A 27,939-nucleotide genomic window follows, 5' to 3' on the forward strand; every position below is an offset into this window, starting at 1 on the left:
ACCAGCAATCACCAAGCTGCCGAAGGCAATGCTCACTCTCAGTTTTCATCCAAATCCCTCAGCAGAATTTGATTCCTTGAGAAAGTTTTCTCTAGTTTTTCTCCTTCTCCCTCAGCTCCTTCTGCTACTTCTCTACCCCTTCCAGACCACTAGATGCTGGAGCTCTGCCAGCCTGGTCCTGGGCCCTCTGTGTAACTTATATTCTCTCACAAGGCAATTCATTCAGCTATGCAGCCTTAAATACCATCCACATACTGACTTCCTGATTTATACTTCCTGTCTTGATCTCTTCTTTGAGCTCCAGACGCAAATGCAACTGCCTATTTGAGAGCTCTGCTCAAAGTGGAGCAGGCTTCCCAACAATACCTGTAAAAGAGCCTGTTCGGGCTTCTCTGGTGGCACAGTGGTTAAGAATCCATCTGCCAATGCAGGGGACACAGGTTTGAGCCCTGGTCTGGAAAGATCCCACATGCCGCGGAGCAACTAAGCCCATGCGCCACAACTACTGAGCCTGTGCTCTAGAGTCTGTGAGCCACAACTACTGAGCCAGCGCACCACAACTACTGAAGCCCGTGCGCCTAGAGCCCCTGCTCCGCAACAAGAGAAGCCACCGCAATGAGAAGCCCGCACACCGCAATGAAGGGTAGACCCCGCTCGCCACAACTAGGGAAAGCCCGTGCGCAGCAACGAAGACCCAATGGCAGCCAAAAATAAAGTAAATAAATTTAAAAAAAAAAGAGCCTGTTCTTCCTTCAGTCTCTCTCATCTCAACTCATGCCATTACCAAGTTCCTCAAGCTTTGGTTTATCCATCTCCCTCCTTCGCCACATCTAATCCATCAATATATCCTATTAATTCTATCTCAAAACATATCCTGAATCCATCCATTTCTCCCCATCGTCACTACTGTCATGATGATAAATATCGTGCCTTGGATAAATATTCATTTTCTCATACTGAATGTAATCTTTGATCATTCATTCAACAAAAAATGTACTGAGCCTTAGACACTAGGAATAATGTTAGGAATAGCAGTAGGAATAATGCTCAGGTTGGGTTATACACGTTCCATAACCTCAAGCAACTTTAGTGAGAAGAGACAGAAGTAAAGCAACAGTTAGAAACTGATGTCATAGATTAGTGCTCTGATAATGCCAGCCATGCTGAGGATTTTCTAGGAATACAGAGGAGGGAGCAACTCACACACTGTGGGTTGCCGGGAAAGGCTTCCTGGAGGAGCCAGGATTGAACTGAGTTTTGAGGGAAAGTATAACTGATGACGACAGGTAACACTGATTGAAAACATGGCAGATGCTTCACTCTTGATCATTATTATGTCCTACTCGCAGCTAACTAAATGAAAAAGCATAGGTGACCAGGAGTTCTAAGTTCTGGCTACTCTCCAAACTCTTATCCAAGTTCACCTTTTCCATGAAGATATCCTTCACACTCAAATGGCCATCTCCCCTTACCTCAGCTCCTATAGCACTCAGGTCCATCAGTTTTATAACACCTGGTGCACTGCCTTGTAATGCAGTGATCTCCATGCAGGTATCATCTCTACAATTACACTGCAGAGATCCTAAGTGCAGAGATCATGTCGCATCCGCCCTGATCACACATGTGCAAAGAGTCAGACACAACAGACACTCTGCAGCAAGTCATGATTATCAAGTATGGTGGCTGCAGGATGACTAAGAATAGCTGCTTCTTCAAAGAAGCCTTTGCTAGGACTAGGGAGGGTTTTATTCTTTATAAAAAAGTTTGACCACATAGTCTCTCATCTGATAACAACGTGTTTGCCTCTTGCAGTTTCAAAAATCTGAGCCTCTTCTTTTTCAAAGTTTAATAATATTTTCAGAAGATCCAATAAGTAGAAAGAATTGAAATGCCTTCCTTTAGATTTTACCATATTTTAAATTTTACTCAATTCAGCAAAGGCCGTCACAAAATTTAGCATAACCAACCCTGAAACTAAAACATTCACCAAATAACACCAGACTCAAAAATCTAATATTTCCAAAGGGCGAAACTGCTATTTAATCATTTTCTCTACAGGGGTTGAGTTATGAGGGCAGAAAAAAAAAAAAAAAAGCATCACATTAATAAATAAATCTATGGAGTGTTGCAAGAAGTATATTAAATCTGTATACGTACAGAAATCAACTAAATCAGACCCACAGATGCAAACTTCATAGACTGGAACCACTGGATAAATGTCGCCATAAACACAATCATCTCACAGATGGAAGCACACTTTCTCTAAACACTAAACTGCTTATCCAGGACAAATCCATGATAAAAACCTTACACAATGATTCTCTATGGCAAAACACCACGTTCAAAATGTGAACTGCAAAATCAACTCTCACATTTTTCTTCATATTTGAAAATGTTTAGGGGAAATTGTTTTAAAAGTATGATCAGCAATACTTCCTGTATTGAACACAGTAGAAGAGTGTCCCTTTGTTATGGCTGATGGATAGGAAAGTTCATAGGAAAGATCTTACAAGACCTCTTTCACAAAAGACCGGCTACTATTCACTATTACCCAATCTTTTGTTTCTTAGCATTCTACAGTCATGAAAATGTGTACCCTTATGCACTTGGTGAGTTTGTGGTTAAGAGGGTAGAAAGTGGATGAGGTGGCGCTGGGGGAGAGCTGGCCTACCTGCTTGAGGTAATTTTCACAAAACTGTATCTTAGAAGTCCCTGCTGTCATTTGCTCCTTACACAGGTACTGTGGAGGGGCATGTGTTATAGAACAAGATCTTTTTAATACATAGAATGGGAGGTGGCAACAACCAAGAACAGAACCCAAGAGAATAACAGAACTAAAGCATCTACAATGGCAACTAGACACTAACCTACAGTAGAGAAGAAAATTTAGGATATGAGTGTTATAGAAGTTAAAAAAGGACAGTTTCAAGAGGTCAGGTACATGAGGACTGATTTGTCAATGGGCTTAGTTACCTAAAGACTAAGAAGAAAAATACAGGTTAAATATTTAAAGCGCATCATGGATTTGGTCTCCATGAACGTCTCAATATGACACAACCTGTATACGATCTTTCTCTAGAACAATATTTTAACTTCAGTGTGCCATGCATCTTGTCCATTCACAAGCAACCTGTCAGAATGATCTACCTCGTTGGCTATTAGCTATTTTTGTATTTCTACAAATATTCCTCAGCTTTGTCTGGGATACAGTTCATTTATTTGGAAACAGTTTGATCTTTCTGATGTTTGCTTTTATGCTTAGTTAAGCAGGTCTGGAACAGGGCTCGGTCAAGGGCTAACTGTACCCCTGCTGAAGGATACGCTCCTGAGTGCTCTGCCTGGTACCCCAGGAACTCTAAGCTTTTTCAGTCTGGCCGCTGGGCTCAGGCACAGTGCGAGGATGTGAGTGCCGGGCACTGCTAACTGACCCTTTTTGATGATATCTCCTCCTGCCTCAGGTGGTTTCCTCACATGAATTACCGGTCCTCTGCTGAATATTCAGGGGAGCTTTCTGCAGATTTTCGGTATCCTCTCTCCCTGGTACTGTGTCCTGTGAACTCTGGCTGCCTTGGGTCCCCAGGCGCTCAGCTGTTCTTCAGTTCAGAGAGTCTGCCAGGCTCTACCTGGGCCCCTCCCTGAACTTAGCCTGGAAACGCTCAAGGCAGGATGCTGGGGAAACCGCAGGGCTCGTTCCACCTGTTTCCTATCGATCAAGGAGATCACTTCTCTTCTTTGCCCAATGTCTTCCAAAGTGTTATTTCCTTTATTTTGTCTGTTTTTTGGCTGCATCAGGTGGGAGAGTAAGTCTGGTCCCTGTTATTCCAGCTTGGGAGGATCCTTTCTGTAAAAGCGCTGCCCGAAGGAAAGCTCTCCTGATCTACTTTCCATTCAGCACCCAAATGGATCTCCATGCAGAACCTCGGGAGTTAGTTATTGCCTTTCTGCCTATCTCTGTTGGACCTCCTTCTCTGTTGTTCACCTTGGAGAATGCCACTGGTTTCTTCTGTTCTATTCTCAGCAAAGCCAGGCCTGTGGCAAGTCTCCCAGGCACACCATCCTCAACACTCTGACATGGAAGAACAGCTCAGACCCGTGGCCCACAGCCTGTCTAGTGGACAGTCAGTTCTTGAAGCTCAGGAGTTTGGTGGGTTATTCTCTAGAACATAAGCTGGTCAAATACTACTAAAGATAACATCTCAAATAAATCTGTTATGCTTTGCTTTAAAGATTTTCTAAACTGTCTACAGTCCACATTAACATAAAAATAAAACACAAAGAAGAGCATAGTTCCTTAGCATTAGCTGTAATACATAAAGCAAAAGGAATAATGACTCTCTCAAAATATGCCTGGGCACTGAATCTTATCAACAGAAGCAGTGCCCCCACTCACAGGAGAGAGTTTCTAAGAGATGACAATTAAGTTTCAAAGTCTAAATGAATCAGTGAAAAATGCTTCTAGAGTTTAGTATGCCCCAAAGCAGATTTCAAGTCCAAAGCAAGACTGTGTTAAAATTATGAGTCATTTATAATTAAGTTGAAATACTAAAATTACACTGTTCTTCAAGATGTAGCTATTTTCAGAGAAATTCTGATGGTATGCTGCATACTGAACGGGAAAACAAAGGATCCAAAAGTCTGGAAGTAAGAAATATTTTAATTAAATCACTCACATATAACTTTAACTATATTATTATGGAAGAATCTCAATAATAATTCTAAGGAATATTATGCTGGTACTGAAAAGATGACAAATTTAGAAGGCTGACCTTCTTTTTAGCTCTACTTCTTCATTCTTCTAAACGTATCTGTTGCTCCTCTGCTTGGAAGGGTGTCATCCCCCATCCCCGTGTGGCTGCCTCCTTACTCAGGTCTCAGCTCTCACGTGTCCTCCACGAAGGGCCTTCCCTGCTCACCCCAGCGAAGCAACCCTCCCCACCTCTATAACGTTATTCTGTTCTATTTTCTTCAGTATAATTGTCTGAAATTATCCTTTTTTAAAATCATGTACAGGGACTTCCCTGGCAGTCCAGCGGCTAGGACTCCACACTCCCAATGCAGGGGTGGCCCAGGTTCGCTCCCTGATCAGGGAACTAGATCCCATGTGCCGCAACTAAGACCCAGCACAGCCAAACAACCAAACAAATAAGTTAAAAATAAATAAAATCATGTACACACTTATCATCTATTTCTCCCCACACCCATGACTACAAATGCTAGCTGACTCCCGAATCTCAAGTCCACTTCTCTAACTGCTAGCTAGACGATGTAAATGGTCTTAGGTTCTTTATTTTGGCTCATATATTCAATATTAACGCTTCCTACTTGATGAAAAATGTATTTCCTATTGGTTATGAAAACCTATGCAAGGCATCTAGGAGTTACACTTGTATGGCTAACTCATCTTCTGAACCATATGACAACCTAACTACTGGTACCAGTACTTGTCTCTGCCTACAGCCATATTTCATGCACTATACCATGTTTTACTATTGATCAAGGCGGTGTCTATTCCTGTCCATAAAAGCTATCAGTAGGGCTTCCCTGGTGGCACAGTGGTTGAGAGTCCGCCTGCTGATGTAGGGGATACGGGTTCGTGCCCCGGTCCGGGAAGATCCCACATGCCGCAGAGTGGCTGGGCCCGTAAGCCATGGCCGCTGAGCCTGCGCGTCCGGAGCCTGTGCTCCGCAACGGGAGAGGCCACAACAGTGAGAGGCCCGCGTACCGCAAAAAAAAAAAAAAAAAAAAATCTATCAGTAATAGCAATATCACTTTATATGCAGAAGAGTTATTAGAAAAGCTATTTATGGGTATCTTCTCCCTACAATTATACAGTTGCTTATATGTCACTTTCATTAGATAACCAGCTAAAGTAGGATGTCCTTTTTCAATGCAGAGATACTTAGGTTAAACCGTCTATTCAAATGTTTTTCAAGGGTAGATATACCCCTAGGAGTGTTCTAAAGCTCTATGTTTCCCTCTGCCCACACTGAGAATCTGCCATAGTAAGCCACATTACTGTTGGGATGGGTCACATCCCTCTTTTCACAGGAGGCAGGAATTTATTCTGTGCCGGGAACTTCTATCAAATATATGACAAAATATCGTATATCCGTTCTCAACTACAGATGCACTGATACCAACATCTGGGACGGATTCCACTTATCCCAGTGCAACAGTCAAAAAAAAAAAGAAGACCCTGGCCTTGATGCTGGCCCCTAAGCAGTAACATAATTTCATGTAACTCAATCTCCTCCCCAGCTCCAACAATCGCTGCCTGCCCACTCCCCAGTCTCTGATGGGAGCAGAATGAGAAAGTGCATCGGAGCCTATCGCAGACACGATTAGCACTGGAGGTGTGTGAGAAATTATCCTTCATTCTCCCACTCTCCCCATCCCCATCTAGTTGTCTGATCCAGATTTTCTGGAAAGCTACAGAGTGGGTACACTGTAATACACACACACACACACACACACACACACACACACACACACACAAACCTTTGTATTACACATTATCTTCTTCAGAGTAAGAAAAGAAAAATCATTAGTTTGTAGGGCCCCTTGTTAAAGAGGAAAGAGGCTTATTTTTAAGAAACTCTTCCCTTGTGGACCACATAATAAAATGTTTAATTTGGGGTCTTTGAAAGTTTTTCAAATGGTGTAATATAGAATATCAAGTCACAGAATTTTAATATGTATTAGAGATGAATTGGTTCTATAAGCAAGTAAGTTGTGAAATGCTGAGTCAAATTTCTCTACTATAGGAATTCTCAGAACCCTTAATAAACTGACATGTACTACAAAGTTCCATGAGGCAAATACAGGGTAAAGTGTTTCTGGAACTTATTTGATCATGGAATGCCAGTGGCTATCTTCTCAGTCCACTGTTCCTGTAAAACACTTCAGGGAATGTTGTAGCTAATAAAAAATTTCTAAATTCAATTTTTATGTTTATCAAAATAGTACATGTACATTCCTTAAGTCAAATAGTGCCCACAAGGATTTATGATGAAGCAGATTAGTTCCTCGGCTGAGTTCTCCCCACCTTTCTGTCCTGCTTTTCGCAAGAAGCTACATTCAACTCTTCTAGAGATTTCTTCCGGTATTTACCTCCATTATTTCTAAATAATATGCCATTTTTTTCATTTTTTTCCATTTATTGACACTAGCCTTCATAATATTCCCAGTTTTGATAACCTCTAGATTGAATAAAAGAAGCTTAAACTGTAAGTAAGACATCTCTGAATAGTAAATATTCTACATAATTTATTATTGGAAAGATATTTTTTGATCTACATTTGACTGAATAAAACTACTTCATTCTCAGTGTTGTCAACTCAAATTATTGACACTACAAATGATTGTTAATCAGCCATATATGTGTGTGTGTTGTGTGTGTGTGTATTAACTAAACAAATTGATTCCAAAAGGCTTCTCTGAAGAAGATAGTTCATCCTTTTATATCCTGAATAAAATAAGTTAAGAATTTCAGGAAGACGATGCATATACAGTCAACTAATATTTGACAAGGGAGCCAAGAATACTGAATGGAGAAAAAACAGTCTCTTTGAGAAATGGTGCTGGGAAAATCGAATATTCAGGTGTAAAGACCCCTATCTTACACCACTCACAAAAATGAGCTCAAAATGGATTAAAGACTTAAATATAAGACTCAAAACAATAAAATTTCTAGAAGAAACAGGGGAAAAAAGCTCCTCATTACGGGTCTTGGCAATGATTTTTTGGATATGATACACCTAAAGCACAAGCAACAAAATAACAAATAAACAAGTGGGACGACATCAAACTAAAAAGCTTCCGCACAGAGAAAGAAGTGACCAACAAAATGAAAAGACAACCTATGGAATGGGAAAAAATATCTGCCCATCATAAATCTGATAAGGGATGAAGGTGAACTGGATGAAAGTGGTCAAAAGGCACAAACTTCCAGTTAGAAGATAAATAAGTACTAGGGATGTAATGTACAACATGACGATGACAGTTAACACTGCTGTGTGGTATAAATGAAAGTTGTTAAGAGAGTAGATCCTGGGCTTCCCTGGTGGTGCAGTGGTTGGGAGTCCGCCTGCTGATGCAGGGGACGCGGGTTTGTGCCCCGGTCCGGGAGGATCCCACGTGTCGCGGAGCGGCTGGGCCCGTGAGCCATGGCTGCTGAGCCTGCGCGTCCAGAGCCTGTGCTCCGCAACGGGAGAGGCCGCAACAGTGAGAGGCCCGCATACCGCAAAAAAAAAAAAGAGAGAGAGTAGATCCTAAGAGTTCTCATCATAAGGAAATCCCCCCCACCCTTTTTTTGTATCTAAATGAGATGATGGATGTTGACTAAACTTTCTGTGGTACTCAATTTACAATGTATGTAAGTCAAGTCATGATGTCATACACCTTAAACTTATACAGTGCTGCATATAACTTACATCTCAACAAAACTGGGAAAAAGAGTTTCGGAAAGATTACAGTTTATATTGATAAACAGAATTAAGCAATGTTACGTAGTATTTCCACTATTTGTATGTAGAAAGGCAAGTTAACTAGAACTTTGAATCACCAATGATTCTGTAAGCTAAATGGACCAGCTTTTATTTGGCCCTTTTAACAAAACTCTCCCTTATCTTCCATAACCTTGCAGGAAAGTATATCATTATCTCTATTTTACAGATAAGAAAGCCAAAGATAGGTCATTTGCAAAAGGTCATACAGGTAGGAAGTGCCAGAGAAGGAAATCAAGCATAGGTTTTCAAGGACTTTTCACAATAACCAAAACAAATCATATTACTGTTAACAATTGTGAATTAAATCAGTACTTATCATTTCAGGATAAAAATATGATTTCAAGCTAAGTCACAAGTCTAATGTCTCATTAGACAATCAGATGCAAAATACTTTGGCACTTATTAATAAATATTTATTTTATGAAGATGCTATGAGTAACCATTAACAAAAATATCTACACATATAATTTTTTTCAAAGTCTTGGAAGGTCCATCAAAGTACTAGTTAATTTAAATTTCCCACCTTTGGTATTTCTCACCAAAACTGTTAGGTTTAAAACCTATTATGACATCTTACATTAATCTCATGCAGTCCTTGAGAAATAAATTTTATAATTTTTTAAAATTTGGCCTATCAGAACATGAAAAATTTACCATTATTTTACCTATAGATTTCAAGCTACTGATTATAAGCTGGTAATCCTCAAATGGCACACTATTTTTTCCTACATTATTTCAGAGTAACAGGTGCTATCAACAAATCTGTTTATCCTATCTAAATTTACTAAAATTATGTAATTTTTTAAGAAGTCTTTCAAATGCTTGCCAAGAAAAGCTTAACAACAGGATAAAGTATAAAGGAAAGTGAACAGCTTGCCCAAGAGCAAAGAATTAGTAGAAGCCAGGACTTGGGTCTTCCGACTAATGACAGTGCTCTTTCTACTACACAATTCCTCTAAATACCTCTAAAATGATATTTCAATTATGTGAAACATGCTAAGACTTGTCCAGTACACTTTGGCTTTTACTCAAATTAAAGGTGAGGCTGTTTTCCAAACACGAAGTTGATTTTCATTTTGTAACATATAAATTGTAACGTACTAATTATATATCTAATAAATCTAAGTCACTGGGTGAGAGTGAAGAAAAGAATGACAAATAAAATTTCATAGTTCCAAATCTTATTACCCATTTCCAGTTCAGGTTAGTCTAATGAAAATTATTACCGTAATAACTACTACTGACGGAGCACACACTGCATCTGATAACGACCATCTCACTGAACCCTCAAAACAACTCTAGGAAGCCGGTACAATGTTATCTTCACTACAAGCTACACATGTTGAGGCTAAGAGATTCAATAACTTGCTGAAGGTCTCATACACAACATGTGACAAAGCTGCGCCCCTTTCCATAGCCTGAGCTTAGGTTCCTTTTCCTCCTGCTCCAAATAAAAGAGAAGAAAAGGGGAAAAAGCAGCGCAGGATCTGCCACTTGGAGAAAATGAGGTCGGGGGTTCTACTTGATTGGGAAGCTCTGCCCATTGCACTTCTCCCCTGCACCATCTATCCCAGCCTTAGCTTTCCAGAACTCATCTCCAATAAAACAGCAACAGATAGTGGTACCAAAAAAAAAAAAAAAAGTTTTGGAAAGCTTATTAAATAGATTTACCTGACACCTTTGTCTTTTATCAGTCCAAACTTATAAAGAGTAGCATGTAAAGTACTGTGGAAAACTTTGAGACTGAAAATGAATATCATGGTCAATTTTTCAAACTCACCTCTTATTTTTCTTGTAATTTTCCAGGTGTTGGGACTGCATATGTTTGTATCTTTCTAATTCACACTGTCCACATAAATCCTCCAGATTCAGCAGGTGGTTTTCTACCTCCTCAAAACTAGCCTCTAAATGAGCTGAAAGTACAGAAGGTCAAAAGAAGAAACAAATGTCAAAAATCAGAATCCTTGATCATGGAGAAAAGAAAAAGTGTCCAAAAGTTAAAAGTCTGAACTGTTGAGATTGTCCTGTATTTATCTAATATTTTTATTAAACTTTCTTGAAGCAAAATAAAATGCACTAACATTAAAACATACTTCAAATTATCTTTTTTGAGTATATTTTTCTATCTCGAACATTTTTAAGACAGAACTTTCCAGAATACTTTAAATACTTTATCAACACATCGTAAATCAACTATACTTCAATTAAAAAAATACTTTATTAACCAGGATGAGGAAACAGAGTATCCTGATTAATCTAATGTATGATATCCTAATGATCTCACATACCACACACGAAGAGTCGATTTTCATATGCGAATATAGCAAAGTATAATTAACACGTTATGCCGGACACAATTTAATATCTGAGATTCCTAGTTACTTTAGCATTTGTTCTGCCTTGCACATGATATATAGAAACCTCCAAGGCACTGCACAGATGTACAAACACTCAGGAAGCAGTTCTCACTGTTCACTGGTCTTTCAACAGCTCAACTCTGCCTCTAGGCCACAGAGCTTTGCAGCTTCATTGGAACATGGAGATAATCTACGTCAAATCCTTCATTTAAAAGATTCAAGCCAAAGCCTGCAGAAATTATTTCAGAGCTCTGCCCAAGGTCACCTAGCTAGTGAAGAGCAGTCAGGAATCAAAACTGAGTCCCTCTTACATAAAATGATTTCCAGTTGATAGATGCGTAAGTAAACCAAGACTTCATAGTTATAGGGGTGAGGACTGGTTGTTTTCTCAGACAACAGAAAAGCTTCAGAGGTCAAAGATTTTAGAACTCAAACAGCATCAGGGCCATTTACCGAATACTCACCACATGGGCCAGACACCGGGGTACAAAGATGAAAAAGATAGCCCTTGCGCTCAAAGAGCTTCAAGTAGAGGGCAGGCATATTTCAGTGACAACACTGCCTGACAGAGCTTGGCTTGAGGTGCTGTGACAACTCAAAGGAGAGGCATCTAACGGAGATGAGGGAGAGCGAGACTCAGCAAGAAATATGACTCCCGCGTCTGGGAGTCACAGCCGTCCGGAGGAAGGGGCCTTGAGGAAGGAGCAAGCTGGCTGTGCGGCTTTCCAGCCTTGGTTTCATTCGGATAGCTAAGATACAAGGACGGTGTGTCTAATCCCTTCCCTTAGCCACTCGACTGTCACGTGACTTTCTAAACTAGCTTCTGTATCACCTACATTAGGCGCAAATTCCCTAAATTTCAACTTGCAGTTTTAGGTTTATTAAGATACATATTTTGTCCGTTTTTAATTGATCTGTTTGATCTGGAGATCTGTTAAATCCAGAAGCGTTCACATTTTCTAATATCCTAAATTTTAACTCTACTAAATATCTATGCTTCTAAAAACTCCCACCTCTATTTGGTAGCGTCTAGGGCTTAAAGACATGGATTTGGGGGGAAAATAAAATTTTACTGAAAAGTTAAAATGTGATGACAAGTAGTTCAGCATTCCTCTTCAAAGACATTTTAGGTAATGATTTTTATCATACTGATCTATCACTGTAGATCATGGCAAGTCTGGAAAAGACTGATAATGCAGTTCATGACGGTTTGGAATCTATCTTCAGGGGTAACATACAACAGCTAATATATGTGACTATGGAAAGCCTAACCAGAAACAATGTGCAAAATCTAAGTTTTAATCAATGAAAAATTATATCTAAGATTTTAATAATGTCATAAATGGTACATAAGGCGTTTATGTGGCGGGAAACAGGCAAAATGATGCTATTATGTTAGTTGCTATTTAGATTATTTTTTGTTATTATATTAAATGGAAAAATGACGAGCAGCCTCAGCCTGGGAGCTGGTGTCACTGGCCCTGAAGAAGCAATGTCAGCTCGTTCTAATAGCTAATAGGATTATTTAAAGGCTATTTCACTTTGATAAGTGATAAGAACTAGAATAATTACATTTAATATGGAATCCATTCAGCTTTAAGCTACTTGGTTCCTTTAGCATCACGCATGTTATCCTTAGCATAGAGGGGTCTGGACAACAGTGAGGCTTTGATATGTAGGCCAACAGCGTCATGTTCCCGTGCTGAATGGCAAACCGAGATTTAAAATGCTCGGGAGAGTCAGTGGTCACTTTATGGCTGCTGCCAAACTTGTATTTATGTTCTCCCCTTTAAAAGTTGTGGCCAGGGACCCTCATTCCCTGGCCACAGCCTACTTTTCCAACCTCACTACCACTCTCCTTCAGGACTGCTCACCACTCCGAGGAGGGTCCTGTGTGTTCCTGCCCCCTTGCCTCTGCCTCTCCTGAGAGGTCTCCGCTTGCCTCCCTGCCCTGCATCTCCCTGGCAGGTTCAAGTCAGAGCCCGCCCTCCTTCCAGCCTGCAGGGCTCTCTCCCCTCTTCTGTGCTTCCACAGACCTATGAGCCCTGCCCAGGACTTATACTCTGACATTCTACCACAAGTTGTGTACTCTTACCTCTCTCAGGCATCTGTGAATGTCTTAAGCGTAAAAACTATATCTTTGCATCTTTGTATCCCCTAATACCTAGTCTGCTGAATTCAATTAAAAAGGATTTCTGGAGACAGAATGATTCTATTACTCTAAAACATAAAATAATAACCAAGAAAGCAAATTTATGATTCATGTTCATCTAATTTAAATATTAGAAGGTTACCCTAAATTTTGTAAACAAGTTAAGTTAAACATGGGCAGAGAACTTTGAAAACATTAAACAAGATGGTACTTTGTTATTAGTGTATCAAATCAGGCCCCATTACCAGTGAGTTAAAGCAGAAGAAGCAATGGAACTTTTCCATTTTAACTCTTAACAGGCTTGAAGTCAGTAATAAAATACAGAAGATTTGTATTGATGAACGTAAATCTTCTTCCCTTTTTATATTAAAAACTTTTTAAAAACCTTTAAATAATAATTATAAGCATATATATGGTATGTATTCTGAATATTTTATATTGAATTTAAACGGGCAGAAATTTAATCTCCCCATCACACCCTGCTCATCTCCTGTTAGGAAACGAGTTGCAGACATGAGTCAATCTGGTAACCAGACTTAGAATGCACGTACATAAAACACCAGCAGGCCTCCGTGGACACAAATGTACCTTTTTATAAGAAATTCCAGCCTCACCATTTTGCTCCCTATAACAACAGCATATGTCTCATTTAGTGATCAGCGGAAAAGATGGGTGGAATTTTATTGGGAAAAGCCATTTGGGAGAGCCTGACAGCTGTGCAGGAAAGAACGTCACAAATCTTTGGGAGGAGACCATCCCAGAGGAAGAGCCATTCTGTTTGGAATTTTCCTTTGTGCCATTTGTTTCGAATACATATTATCTGTAGTGTAACCACTGACAGAAGAATGGAACAGCACGTTAAAGTTCGTAATTTCACACTTAAATGAGTATATTCTAGCAAAAATAATTAGCCTCAAGGAACAAAGAAATCTTTGACTGTAAACCCACAGGTCACAGAGGCTGGGTACTAAAGGATCACAAGAGTCTTCAACAAATACTTTCATTACTCTTTGTGTAATAAGGTAATGATGGTATGATAATAAGGAACTTTAAGAAATGCATTAAAAGCCATCATGGAACAAATGAGATCTGTGTAGTATATACTAAAAGGTGTCGAAAGAGAGTTAATGAGTCTCTTGAAGGGTCTAATCTCAGAACGTAACCTGGACAATAAGATAACGTATTTCATGAAACCCTAAAAACGGACAGTCTCTCTGCTAGATGCACTCTCAAACTCTGTACAGAGAAAGCAAAACAGGTCAGATCAAAAGAAAGATGCAAGCTCAGTATAAGTCTGTCATTCTCTTACAGCACTTTGTTATCTAAGAATTAACAGAATCATCTGTTCTAGACAAAGGTAACAGTCTTTTTAAGTAGGTCATACAAAATAAACTAAGCAATAGAGATAACTCAGAAAAGCCCTTGACATTTTAGACTTCAGTATAGGAATAGGATTAGACTACCCTCTAGTGGAAGTTCAAGAGAATTCAATAAATACTTTTCAAACATATGACCACTTTTATGACAAAACGCACAGAATAAGAAAGGGTACAGGATGTGGAGGACAACATTCCCTTTTATCCTTACACACTGTCTTTCCATGTACAGAATACTACATTGCTGTTCTCACCACATTTCATGCTATGGTTTTACATTCTATTTTGCAGGACAAGCTAAATTACGTAACATCCATCCAAACCCTTCTGTCAAAGACAATGGATTTGTAAATTTGCAAAGGCCAGAGAGACTCCCAGTAGAACGTCAGCACCCTGGTGGAAGCTGCCCGGTCTTGTTCACTGCTGTATCCCCAGAGCCTACAAACGGCACGTGGCACTCAGCAGATGCCTAATACACCAGGCACTGTGCTGAGTGCTTTACACCCATCACCTCCTTCAACCCTCCAACTACCCTACGAGGCAGGTACTCTCACCCTCAATTCTGCGAGCAAACTAAAGCTTAGAGAAGTTATGAAACCTGCACGGGGTCTCACAGTTAGGAAGCTGTGGAATTGACACCCAAATCCAGATCGGAGAGTCAGTCCAACAGCCCCTATTTTCCAATTCCCAGCATACCTCTATCATTTCTTTTTTAAATGACAAGCCTTACCAGTAATTATCTGTTACACAGGCTTTTGTAAGCTGGATGGATCACACCCCGTTAAAAAAAACATGAGTAGATTATCTGTTCTTACTTAACTCCTGAGGGAGTATGTAATCAGCAGTCATATTTATTAAGCCATAAGACAACACAGCTAAAAGCATCATCAAAGGTTCAAATTGTCCACATCATATTAATCCCTTATTCTTTAATAAGGGCAGACCCTCTAGAGAGCAGGACAAGACTCAAAAGAATTAAGTAGCCTGGGAAATGGAGGGACTGACTGGATATGGTATTAGATTTGACAGTGAAAGGGTAAAAAGTTCAAAGAAGCTAAAAGAATCCTAACATATAGGTCAGTTACCATTTTCTTCTAAGTTATTTTTATTTTTTATTATTGCTTGACTAAACCTTGTAATATTGTATCAAGGTATTTAGGTGATGATACAGAGTATTTGGAAGCTACCCAAAAATAAAGGAACCCACAGTTTATGAGCAAGCATTTAAAACCAAATGATTCGAATACCTAAGAATGATCCATAAACTCATTAAGATGAATTCGCAAAATACATCAGTGATACAGACATATATTTATACAACCTACCAGATTTGGCTTCAAAATATTTTCCTGAGACAAAGGCAACAAAAGCAAAAATAAACAAATGGGCCTATATCAAATTAAAAAGCATTTGTACAGCAAAGGAAACCCTCAACAAAACGAAAAGCCAACCTCCTAAATGGGAGAAGATACTGCAAATGTTATATCTGATAAAGGGTTAATATCGAAAATACATAAAGACCTCACACAACTCAATATCAAAACCAAAAACCATCTGATTAAAAAATAGGCAGATGACCTGAATAAACATTTTTCCAAGGAAGCCATACCGATGGCCAACAGATACATGAAGAGATGCTCGACACCGCTAATCATCAGGAAAATGAGAATCAAAACCACAATATCATCTCACACCTGTCGGAATAGCTATTACCAAAAAGACAGTTAACGAGTGTTGGCGACGATGTGGAAAAGAGGGAGCCCTCGTGCACTGTTGATGGGAATGTAAGTTGGTGCAGCCACTATGGAAAACAGTATGGATTCCTCAAAAAATTAAAAAGAGAACTACCATAGGATCCAGCAATTCTACTCCTTGGTGTTTATCTGAAGACAATGAAAACACCAGTTAGGAAAGATACATGCATCCCCATGTTCACTGCAGCTTTAGTAAAAATAGCCCAGATATGGAGGCAACCTAAGTGTCCATCAACTGATGAATGGAAACAGATGATATATAGATAAACGCAATGGAGTATTACTCAGCCATAAAAAATAACGAAATCTCGCTATTTGCAACAACATGGATAGACCTGGGAGGGTATTATGTTACGTGAAATAAGTCAGACAGAAAAATACCATATGATTTCACCTACATATGGCATCTAAAAAACAAAACGAATAAACAAAACAGAAAAAGACTCACAGATACAAAGGACAAACTGGTGGTTGTCAGAGGGGAGGGCAGTGGGGTAGCTGGATGAAATAGGTGAAGGGGATTAAGAGGTACAAATGTCCAGTTATAAAATAAGTTAGTTATGGGGATGTAATGCACAGCAAAAGGAATAAGTCAATAATACTGTAATAACTGTATTGTGGCAGATGGTTACTACACTCACAATGGTGATCAATTCATAATGTATATAAATGTTGAATCACTATGTTGTACACCTGAAACTAATATTATGTGTCAACTACACTTCAATGAAAAAAAAAGAATCAAATTATTTGGAAGTGACCATCTAGAATAGGACTTCAGAGAATCCTTTAGCTTTAATTTGCCTTTAGTGGTCAATGTTCTCAGATTAGTAAAGAGAGAAAATTCAAGCGAGCATTTGGGAAGCCTGCTTCATTCATTTAAGAAGCCAAAATGCAGTTTCTAAAGAAGACGGTATTATGTCACTAAGTATTATTTTTTCAGGATATTAGAATCCTAATTGAGAATGAAAATACAGTATATTCTCCCTTAAGAAAAACTTATATATACTGCATGTCCTAAGCAGAATTAACTATGAAAATAATTAGAATTGTGGCAAATGCATTTAATCAGAAGAGTGGTATCAAACAAATAACATTTATAAACAGAATTTACTCTCAGCTGGAAAGAAAAGGGGGAATGGTATCAGAGGTGAATATCTCTGCAAAGAAATACATAACCAATGAAAAGCAAGCGACTCAGAGAGATACAGGAAGAGAAGCTAAAAAGAAAGTGGCTAAAAGGAATATTCCAAATATCTTGGAGGCTTTTCCCATCAGTTAGTTATCAAAGCCTTGAGAAGAATCATTCCTATACTTGCAAGAGGAAAATAATGTGGAGGGCCTTCCTCCTAAGACCCGGAATCTCTTTTCCACACCCTGCCTTCAGAAATAACTGAACACTAAGGCCAGGGTTTCAAGAATGCAGTTCATGAGGCCTATTGACAGCTGCCACCCTAACTGCCTCATCCCTCACTGAGTACATCATCATCGTGACTGGGATCCTGGATTCACACCTTATTAACTGTGTGACCCTGAGCAAGTCACAACCTCTCCAAGGCTAACTTTCCTTAGCTGTAAAGTGCGATAATAAAAGCTACTTCTGCAGGGATCTTGGGAGGATTGAAAATGTTTGTAAAGCGCCTAACAATCTCTGACATATAGTGCGTGCTATAAACATTAGCTATTGTTATCAGCAATAGCATTCCAAATACCATTCGTGTCTATTTTATTCACACACACACGTTTTATGATTTGCTAATTACTTGCTTTGTAAATCAGCTTTATTTTGCTTTCAAAAAGGCAGTACTGAAAAACAGAAGAGATGGTGGGGTATCCTTACCTCCTTATCTATTAAGACTGGGTCAGGTTATCAGCTCAAGAAATTCAACTCCTATGTAGATAACCCCTACCTCTTCACTAAGATCTTAAGCTTGGTTAGAAAATAATAAGCCACAATATTATCCTAAGATGTGGCAACTGTCAAGCATAAAAGTTAATTTTCTGGGGCTTCCCTGGTGGCGCAGTGGTTGGGAGTCCGCCTGCTGATGCGGGGGACACGGGTTCGTGCCCGGGTCCGGGAGGATCCCACGTGCCGCGGAGCGGCTGGGCCCGTGAGCCATGGCCGCTGAGCCTGCACACCCGGAGCCTGTGCTCCGCAGCGGGAGAGGCCACGGCAGTGAGAGGCCCGCGTACCACAAAAAAAAAAGTTAATTTTCTGAATATAAACTCAAGAAATAAATATCAGCATAATTCATCCCAATGAAAACAACAAAAAAATATAAATTTCCACAAGGTATAAATTTAGCCAAACAGGTAACCTAATTTAATGAGGGTTTGATCTCTCATCAGTTTAAAGAGGAAAAAAAAAGCATATTTCAAGACATGAAGCTCTGAGCAGACCTAATTTTAAAAGCAACAACTTCCAGGGGCTTCCCTGGTGGCGCAGTGGTTGAGAGTCCGCCTGCCGATGCAGGGGACGTGGGTTATTGCCCCGGTCTGGGAGGATCCCACATGCCGCGGAGCGGCTGGGTCCGTGAGCCATGCCCGCTGGGCCTGCGCGTCCGGAGCCTGTGCTCCGCAACGGGAGAGGCCACAGCAGTGAGAGGCTCGCGTACTGCAAAACAAACAAAAAAAAAGCAACAACTTCCAGAGTATATCCTTTAGTCGTAACAAAGCCACCCCAATCCTTTTTATTTCCTACATTTACACTTTTAAACAGAGACCTAAGTAAAGTCACAGAGACCACCCTGAGTCACTTTAAAGAATCAACAAAATTATGTTTTCTGAGCAGAAATGAGGCAGAAAAAGTTGGTGGTATACTTTAGAAATCACTTCTACACTTTAAATCATCGTTTTCTGTCAAATCATGAGTTAATCAGAATATGAAATTCATTAGAACTATTTCCCCCCCACATCCTGTTAAGCAATAATTTAATGTAGTCTTAGAAAGCTTTGGAATTACACCAAATTATTTTCATTCCTAGAAGTAATGTGCAGAGGCAAACATGGAACTTACTCAGACTTGCCGTCAGGGATTCTAAATCTGCCTGCAGGCCTGGAAGCTGCCGAAGCTGCTGCTGTAGCTCTATCAGGCTCGCCTGCTTCTTCTCCCAGTGCGCGGAGAGCACCACCACCTCGCTGTCGACCAGCTGCAACACGGAAGAGGCGGGTTAAAGTAAAACCAGACCGCAGGCACAGAGATTACAGCCAGCGTAATGAGAGTCAGCCCACATTACCTCCAAAAACCCTCCAACTGAGTACAGACAACAGGAGACTCTAAAGAGACTGGAGCTGTTTTCTTTCTGAGAAAACAACCACCGTAACATCCAGTGCAGAAAACCTCGAATTACAGCTTTTATCAGTGCATCTTAACCCAGGAAAGAGAAAGGTCAGCAGTGACCTTAGAAGTCACTTCTAACTATACCCTATTTTTAAGTAAACCATGTATTTGAAAATTCAAATCTAGAAAAAATAAAACAAAAAACAACCACGAACAACCAAAAAGAAAACAAACAAAAACAAACCCAAAACATAATGAATGGGTAATTATTTGTTTTACAAAAGGAATTCTTTTAAAAGCAAAGTTCCCTAATGCATTTAGAATATATTATGATTCAATTTCCATTTAAACAGGAACACTCACTGCATAAAGTAAGATAAATGGTACTTGTCTACGGAGGAATTACTGAGGCTATTGATCAATTCCAGCAAAAGGAGAAAAGGATTTATACTAACAAAGAAGACGTTCGGAGGTGAAAGGTTCCCAACAGCAGGGTGGTGAGATGCCAGACTAGCCTAAAATAATTCTAACTTGTTTTCCTGAAGACTGTAAAGACAATGACAGACAGCGGTTTCTCCCAGTCAATTTTGTTTTGGTTTTAACATGGTGAGAGAGGAAAGGACCTAGAATAAGACTTAGGAGGAGCATGGAGAGGTTATCTTTTCAAAACATCACCAATAATAAGAACTGTGAAAGATACCCATATTTTATACAATAAAGACTTCAAAATTCATTATATAAAAGAAGAAAGTGTATTTGAATTTTATATGTAAAATCAGAGTTCATAGTTAACTTATATTAAAAAAGGGGCAATTTACGCATCCCAAGATTAAGATTCTTTAAGAGCTGAAACATGACTACAACTGATTTTTACTGAATCTCACTAAAGAAAGAACTTTTAGAGGAATAAAAATATCAAAATAAGATACAAAATGATTTGCATGTGGCGCTAGATCATTTTAGCTTCCACATTTTAATATTCTAGGAATTCACAACATTGAAATAAAAAAATTAAGCTACAATAAAGAGGTTAGAAAGCTGCCCTGTTTCCTCACATTATCCCCACTTCACGCACACCTCCCCATTGTCAGTCAGCCCACATTAGAGGGGTAACCACATCGTCTCACATACGAGCCTCAGCTGAGCTGGGGAGGTGACACCAAGCGCTACTCCAAGTGCATGTCTCATTAATTCTGTATACTTCAAAATGTCCGTGCCAACCGGTTTTGTAAAGATCCTGAAGAGGAGTTTAAAAGATACTGAGCATGGCTAACAGACACAGCTGTGATGCAATAGTAAGGAAACTGGGCTTGCAACAAGGATCCATGCCCATAGGGTTCATCTGTAATATCCAACAAGTTTCTACGGACCGCCCGCTCTTTGCCCGGCACTGTTTCAGGCACTGGAGAGACCATGGTGAACAAAACAGAAAAAAAGACCCCTGCACTCTTGGTGCTTTAGTCTGGTGTAGGTCTCACAAATTTTCTTAACTGCAGTTTTTAAATTCTAAAAAAGAAAAAATAATTCCTGTATCACAGGGCTGAACTGATGATAAGAAAGATATTTTTCCTGGTACATGGCATATCTTTTAAAAAGTTTGTTAAATCTTAATTACTCTGGTTAATTATGTTAAAAATTTGAAAAATCTAGAATAAACAATTTTTAGATATGAACCATTTCTTACTGAAAAGTAAAGTGAAACATACTTAAGTATTAAAACTTAAGTACAGTATAGTTCATGTCTTCCACAAAATTGAAAATTATATTCTGTATATAGAATATAAGAAGCGTGCACAGAAACTTCAAAAAAAAAAAAGCGTGCACAGAAAGAATATATCAGAATACATCAAAATACTATTTTAATTTAAAAGAATGGGATGTTGAATGGATTCTCAGAAATCATTATCAAGTGTAATATAATAATACTAAAACATTTTGAGCATTTCTATGTGCCAGGCCCTGTGCTAAGCAATGTACATATATTATCTCATTTAACTACACAGCAACCTTGTAAACAGAGCAATATTACCACTTCCATTTTACAGAAGAAACCAAGGCACAATGAAGCTGAGTCACTTTCCCAAGGGCCACAGAAGACCTAGATTCAATCCCAGGGAATTTGACACTTAAGCCCATGCCCTTAATTGATATTCTAGGGATTGTGTATAAGGGGACATGAAAGGAAGAAGTGAAAAGCTAGCAAAAGAAAAGGTTCTGAAAAACTGTACTTCAACTTTACTTAATAAGAAATGAGCTATCTCCAGAAGGCCAATTTTTCTCCTCCAAGTAAACAGTTCTGAATAAATCCAGATTTAACACCAGGAAATCAAGTTTAAGTAGCAAGACAAACCCATAGTTTGGGTTTGTTGCCCAAATTACAAGTCATTCCAAAATTCCTTCTGGGGGACACTGAAGTTAGGAGAACAAAGAAAAAGCAGGGACACAAGTAAATGGGTAACATTAGGACCTTACTTTGTATAAAACAGTTCTGTGTTTTGGGGGCATTGTTATTTCATGTGATTTTCAAACAACTTCGGTAAGCAGTGTAAGTGGTGTTATACCATTTTATATGTGAGGAAACTAAAAATAGAGAGACTCCGTTTATCTGCCCAAGGTCAAAATGTATTACTGCAGAAAGTAGGCATTCCCACACCCAGTTTAGTTCACTTCCCACCACAGGCAAAAGAGATCCAACCTGGAACACAAAGAGAGTGAAGCATGCCTAATTTAAGCAGCTTATGCACCAAATTGTTAAAACATGAATCTTAAAAGTTCAATTTGAAGGCAAATATTTCACAGTAATAAAAATTATAAGCAAATAATGCACTGGAAGTCTAACTTAAAAAGGTACCCTCAGAATCTAACACCTAAGTCACTATCAATTATGTACTCATTTATACATTGCTAAGGGAGGGAAAAACAAATCAAAAAACTTGTTAAAAAAGAAAAGAAAAAAAAACCTTGTGGAAAATGTCTAGACAACAAAGTTACCATTGACCAAACTGTTTTCTAAGATATTGCTTTGAATTTTAAGACTATATAGTAAGAATTAGCTTTAAAGTAATTGAGTATAAAATAATTTGTCAAAGAAAACTGAATTGTCCTTAGGTATATTTGCCCTGGCAGGTTGATACTCTTTGGTTAAAGGCCACTAAAGACACATGAGCATGGCCTGACAAAACAAACACGTGATAAAACACTTTGCATGTTAAAGATATACATTTTAAATATTTACATATGTCTCAACAATACGTCAGAGAGCTTTTTGGTTTTTTTTTTTTTTTGCGGTACGTGGGCCTCTCACTGTTGTGGCCTCTCCCGTTGCAGAGCACAGGCTCCGGATGCGCAGGCTCAGCGGCCATGGCTCACGGGCCCAGCCGCTCCGCGGCACATGGGATCTTCCCGAACCGGGGCACGAACCCGTGTCCCCTGCATCAGCAGGTGGACTCTCAACCACTGCACCACCAGGGAAGCCCCTCAACTACTTTTATTCAACATTACATTGGAGGTTCTACCCACTGTAAAAAGACCTGAAGAAAGACTGGTAGGTTTTTCTTCTTCCCTTCCATCTACACAAAACAACTCCCATCCCAGAATGCAAATTATTAGAATAAGAGGATTTAGCAAGATGATTGACCATGGGATCAAAATACTACAAGTCAAATACTGCAGGTTTTGGTAGATATTAGGACAAAAGTTAACTTCTATTAGAAACTTGCTAAAACGTTTTACTCTGAATAATTTTACTGAATGTATTTTCTGCATCTGATGATTATGTATTTTTCTCTTTTAATTTGTTAACGTGATCAACGGCATACAAAAGATTTTCTAATGTCAAACCAACTTTATAATCCTGGAATAAATCTGGGGTGTTTATGCCTGGCTGGATTTGGTCTGCCATCACAGCCATGTATACAGCAGGATGTCTCCCAGGTAGAATGCCTCTTGCTTATCATCCAACATTCACAGAACAAGCACATATACAAACACATACACAAAGTTTTGGCTCACAGTTATATAGGAAAACTTTACATTTACGCTTGATACACATTTTATAACAATGTGTGAGAATATTCTCAAGTGAAATTTCAAATAACATTGGTAGAATATGAGAATCACAAGACGGTACAAGGAGCCCATCTATAAAGGAGAGGCAAGCCCTGCATACTGTGAGTGTGGATAGGTCACGTTACTACACACGAGGCAGCTGTTTGTCAACGAGTGTATCACAGGTTTGGTAAGCAGAAAGCTATGTTTGAAGCACTTTACTACCTAACAGATTGCTACCATCTATAGACGTTTTGCTGGTTGTATATATATATATTATAATATATTCTTAAATATATTTAAGAAAGTTGGTTGAGGGCTTTGGGTGGACGTGTAACACATTATGACTTTTCCAATTTAGAATGTGACAAATAGGTTCCTGGACAGAGTGCTGGCACAGAACATCTGATTTCCAGAAATAGGTTACTGAAGTTAAGTGAGAGATAATGCCTCCATTTTGCTTGTAATTTTTGTAACTGTATTCATGAATGGGACTGGGCTCCAATTTCACCTTCTCATACTTCCCTTGTTGGGGTTCAGTATCAGTTATTCTAGCCTCATGAAATAAGCTGGGCAGTTTCCCCTTTTTTCACTTGCTGCAGGAGTTTGTCTAACATTGAAATGGTAGTCTCTCTGAAAGTCTGATAGAACTCTCCTATGAAACTTTGTGGACCTGGTGCTTTCTTAGTGAAAAGATTAATCACTAATACTGTTTCTTTAGTGGCTATAGGACTATTCAGGATTTGTACTACTTTTAAAATTGGTTTTAGTAAAAATTTCCAGGGTTTTTCCATTTTGTCTAAGCTTTCAAATTTGTCATAGTTTTTCACAAGCTCTTATCTTTCACTCCGCTGTAGCTGTAGTTATATTCTTTAATTCTTAAAATTATTTATCCTTCTTTCCTTGCTCCATATCAGCAGACATCTATCTACCAAATTTTATTAGTCTTTTCTAAGAACTTGTGGCTTTGTCTGGCTTCTATTGTATTCTTTATATTCTATTTCATTTACTTTTTTCATCTTTATTATCTCTTTCATTCTTCCTTCATGATTTATTCTGTCCTCTAATTCTTAGGTTAGATTAGCTCACTGACTTTCAGTCTAAGTTTTCCCCTATAAAATTTCCCTCCAAATAGTCTTTGGCAAATTATACAATTTATGTGTAGTAATTATTATAATTCAGTTCTATTTAAAACTTTTTAGTATTATTTCCTTCTTTGAACCATAAATTATGCATTATATTTTTTAATAGTTTTTTTTTTTTTTTGCGGTACGCGGGCCTCTCACTGTTGTAGCCTCTCCCGTGGCGGAGCACAGGCTCCGGACGCGCAGGCCCAGTGGCCATGGCTCATGGGCCCAGCCGCTCCACAGCATGTGGGATCTTCCCGGACCGGGGCATGAACCCGTGTCCCCTGCATCGGCAGGCGGACTCTCAACCACTGCGCCACCAGGGAAGCCCTTTAGTAGTTTTTTTAAAAAATAAATTTATTTTTGGCTGTGTTGTCATCATTGCTGCATGTGGGCTTTCTCTAGTTGTGGGGAGAGGGGGCTACCCTTTGTTGTGGTGCGCGGGCTTCTCATTGCGGTGGCTTCTCTTGTGGCAGAGCACAGGCTCTAGGCACGTGGACTTCAGTAGCTGTGGCATGCGGGCTCAGAGTTGTGACTTGCGGGCTCTAGGGCGCAGGCTCAGTAGTCATGGCGCACAGGATTAGTTGCTCTGTGGCAAGTGGGATCTTCCCAGACCAGGGCTCGAACCCATGTCGCCTGCATTGGCAGGCTGATTCCCAACCACTGCGCCACCAGGGAAGTCCCAATGCATAATATATATTTTTAATTGGAAAATGTATGGAATTTTCAAAATTGTTTTCCTATACTGACTTCCAGCTTCATTTGCACCAGGATCAGAGAATATTCTGTATGACTTGATTTACATGAAACTTGTCGATTTACATGAAACTTGTTGAGAACCGCTTTGCGGCCCAGTACATGGTCAATTTTTATGTGTCCAGGTGTGCTTTGAAGAATCTGTATTCTGTATTTGTTGGGGCAGATTCTGTATCTGCCTATCTGGTCAAGTTTGTAAATCACATTAGTCACATGTCCTATATCCATACTTAGTTTATTTGGGTTCTTTCCCTATCAATTAAGAGGAATGTATTAACATCCCCCCATTTTGATGATAGACTTATCCATTTTTCCTTATAACTTGTCTTTTACATACGGAGACTTACTAGACACACAGGTTTAGACTTTTTCCCCTTAGGGAACTGAATCTTATAGAGCAATCCTTTGTTTCCATTTAATTCATTCTCATTATTCTAGTTTCTTCTACAGGTTTAAAAGATATACACTATTTCTGTTCTTTAGTGGTTACCCTTGAAATTCTGCCCTCCATATTTAACTTTACATCTAAGGTTAATTAATATCTATACCCTCCCCATTAATAGTGCAAGGGCTTTTAAAATACTTGAACTCTGATAATCTGCCTTCCAGATTGCATGCTATTCTTATCTAGCATTTTTGTTCTATAATTTTTAATTCCACAAACTAGATAACTGATAGAAATACATAGTCACTGTTTATATTTACCTACGGTTTACCATTTTCTTTGCTCATTATTCCTTCCTATACCTGAGACCTACCTCCCAAAATCATTTCTTTTATCCAGAAATACATTTTTTAGAAGTTCCTTTATTGGACAACTGTTGATAGAAAACTATTTTTATCTGAAAATGTCTCACTTTGCCCTCATTCTTGACAACAGTTTGAGAAGTCTAATGGAAACTCATTCATTTGTAAGTGATCTATCTTTTCTCTTTAGTTACTTTGAGATCTTCTCTTTGCCTTTGGTGTTCTGTAGCTTCAACATGATATGTCTAGGTGTGGATAATTACTTACCTTGCTTGCTTGTAATACTTTTTGGATCTAAGGATTTACAGATCTCATTTCTGGAAAATTCTCAGCCATTTACATTCTCCTACATTGTCTTTCCCTCATTCTCCTTCCAGATTATTAGATATATTAAGCTGAGCTATATGAAACTGTAATTTTACAGATCAAAAAGGTCTCATATTGGTAATCTTACTTGGTTCAACCTATAGACCTTTTATAACTATTTTTTATTAACTCCTCTTTCATATTTTCCATTTTCATATCTCAGAAATCCTTTCTGGGTAATGTCTGACTTTATCTCCTACTTCAATGTACTCTTTCCTCAGCTATAGATACCTGCTGTTAAGCACATCCTTTGGGTTTTTAATCTCAATGACTTTTAAAAGTCATGTTTTAAAGTCATGTTTCATACTCTCTTATTCCTTACTCATTTTCATCCATCTTTCATCTCTCTAAAAAACTTTGTATGCTCCTATTTAATTGTCTATATACAAGAGTGCAATATCTAAAGTGCCTTACAGGTCTAAATCTTACTCTTTGGTTCTAGTGACTCCAACTTTTGGTAATATATTTCTTTGTGAGTTTGCTAATCTTTGGCAGGGGGGAGGGGGGTGGTTAGGGGATGAATCTGTGGGAATCTTGAAGGGCCTGGGTTTACAAGTTTCATCCATGAAGAACTGGTATTTGTTTCTGTTGAGTGTCAAAGACACAGTCACCTGTAGCCTTTTCATTTCTTAAGTTAGTGGTTCCTTGATCATGCAGGAAGTATAAACTAGAGCCCAACACTCATGTGAGCCCAAGACCATACAAACAAATCCAAAATGGAGACTATATTTATTCCAAGTTGTTATGAAGACGAGTTTCCTTGTTGTCTCCTTTTGCCAACAAGTAGCTTTTCTTTCATCTTTTCTTTCTTTTTTGAAATGTCCTAGATTACCCTTTCACCAAGAGATGTAGTCACTTCAAATATCCAAGAGCTTTATGCAGGAGTCTTAGACTCAGTTCTCCATAGACGAAAATCTCCTGTCACCCAAATCTCTAAAGCTTTTGTTTTACTATTTGACCCCAGCTTCCATGTTATTTTTTTTACCACTCTCATTTCAGTTCCCTGGTGTTTTTGTTTGTTTTCTGCCTTTAGGATTTCCTTTAATTTTTGTACACTTACTGCATTTAAAAATTAAAAAAAAAAAATCTATCCAGCATTTAGGTGTTTTACACCTAAAGGGCTTTTCAAAGTATCTAGTCTGCCTTACTAACAGAAACCTATAACCTTCTTTTTCAGTAATTTCTAAGAGAAACATTAATGTCTAAATGTTATCATATGTATTACCATGTTCTGTACATGTAACTACTACAGTTTCATTAATTAGGTAAATGGTGAAGTCAGTCTAAATTAATTAAAAGTCAGAATCACAGAAGTTTTTAGAAAGAAATAATGTTTGATTGCCATCAATAACACAGACTATATTTCATCTTGGCTAAAAAAGCTTTAAGTACATATACCAAATAATTTTAATTACAAGTCTCTTTTATTCATTACACACTCTATAGAGCTAGAAAATAGGTTGTTCTTCT

General features: G+C 38.7%; 1 protein-coding gene across 1 annotated transcript in view; it reads right to left on the reverse strand.

Annotated features, from left to right (window-relative positions):
• Positions 1–27,939, reverse strand: part of DTNBP1 (dystrobrevin binding protein 1) — a 120,208-nt gene that overhangs the window by 70,640 nt on the left and 21,629 nt on the right. The window contains exons 5-6 of the mRNA XM_082664388.1: positions 19,163–19,295; positions 10,288–10,420 (exon numbers count right to left, since the gene is read on the reverse strand). Of these exons, the coding sequence (XP_082520514.1) occupies positions 10,288–10,420; positions 19,163–19,295 (266 nt within the window). The remainder of the gene's footprint in view (positions 1–10,287; positions 10,421–19,162; positions 19,296–27,939) is intronic.

The sequence above is a fragment of the Grampus griseus genome (assembly GCF_964374135.1).
Source record: "Grampus griseus genome assembly, chromosome: 10".
In the NCBI taxonomy this organism is placed as follows: domain Eukaryota; kingdom Metazoa; phylum Chordata; class Mammalia; order Artiodactyla; family Delphinidae; genus Grampus; species Grampus griseus.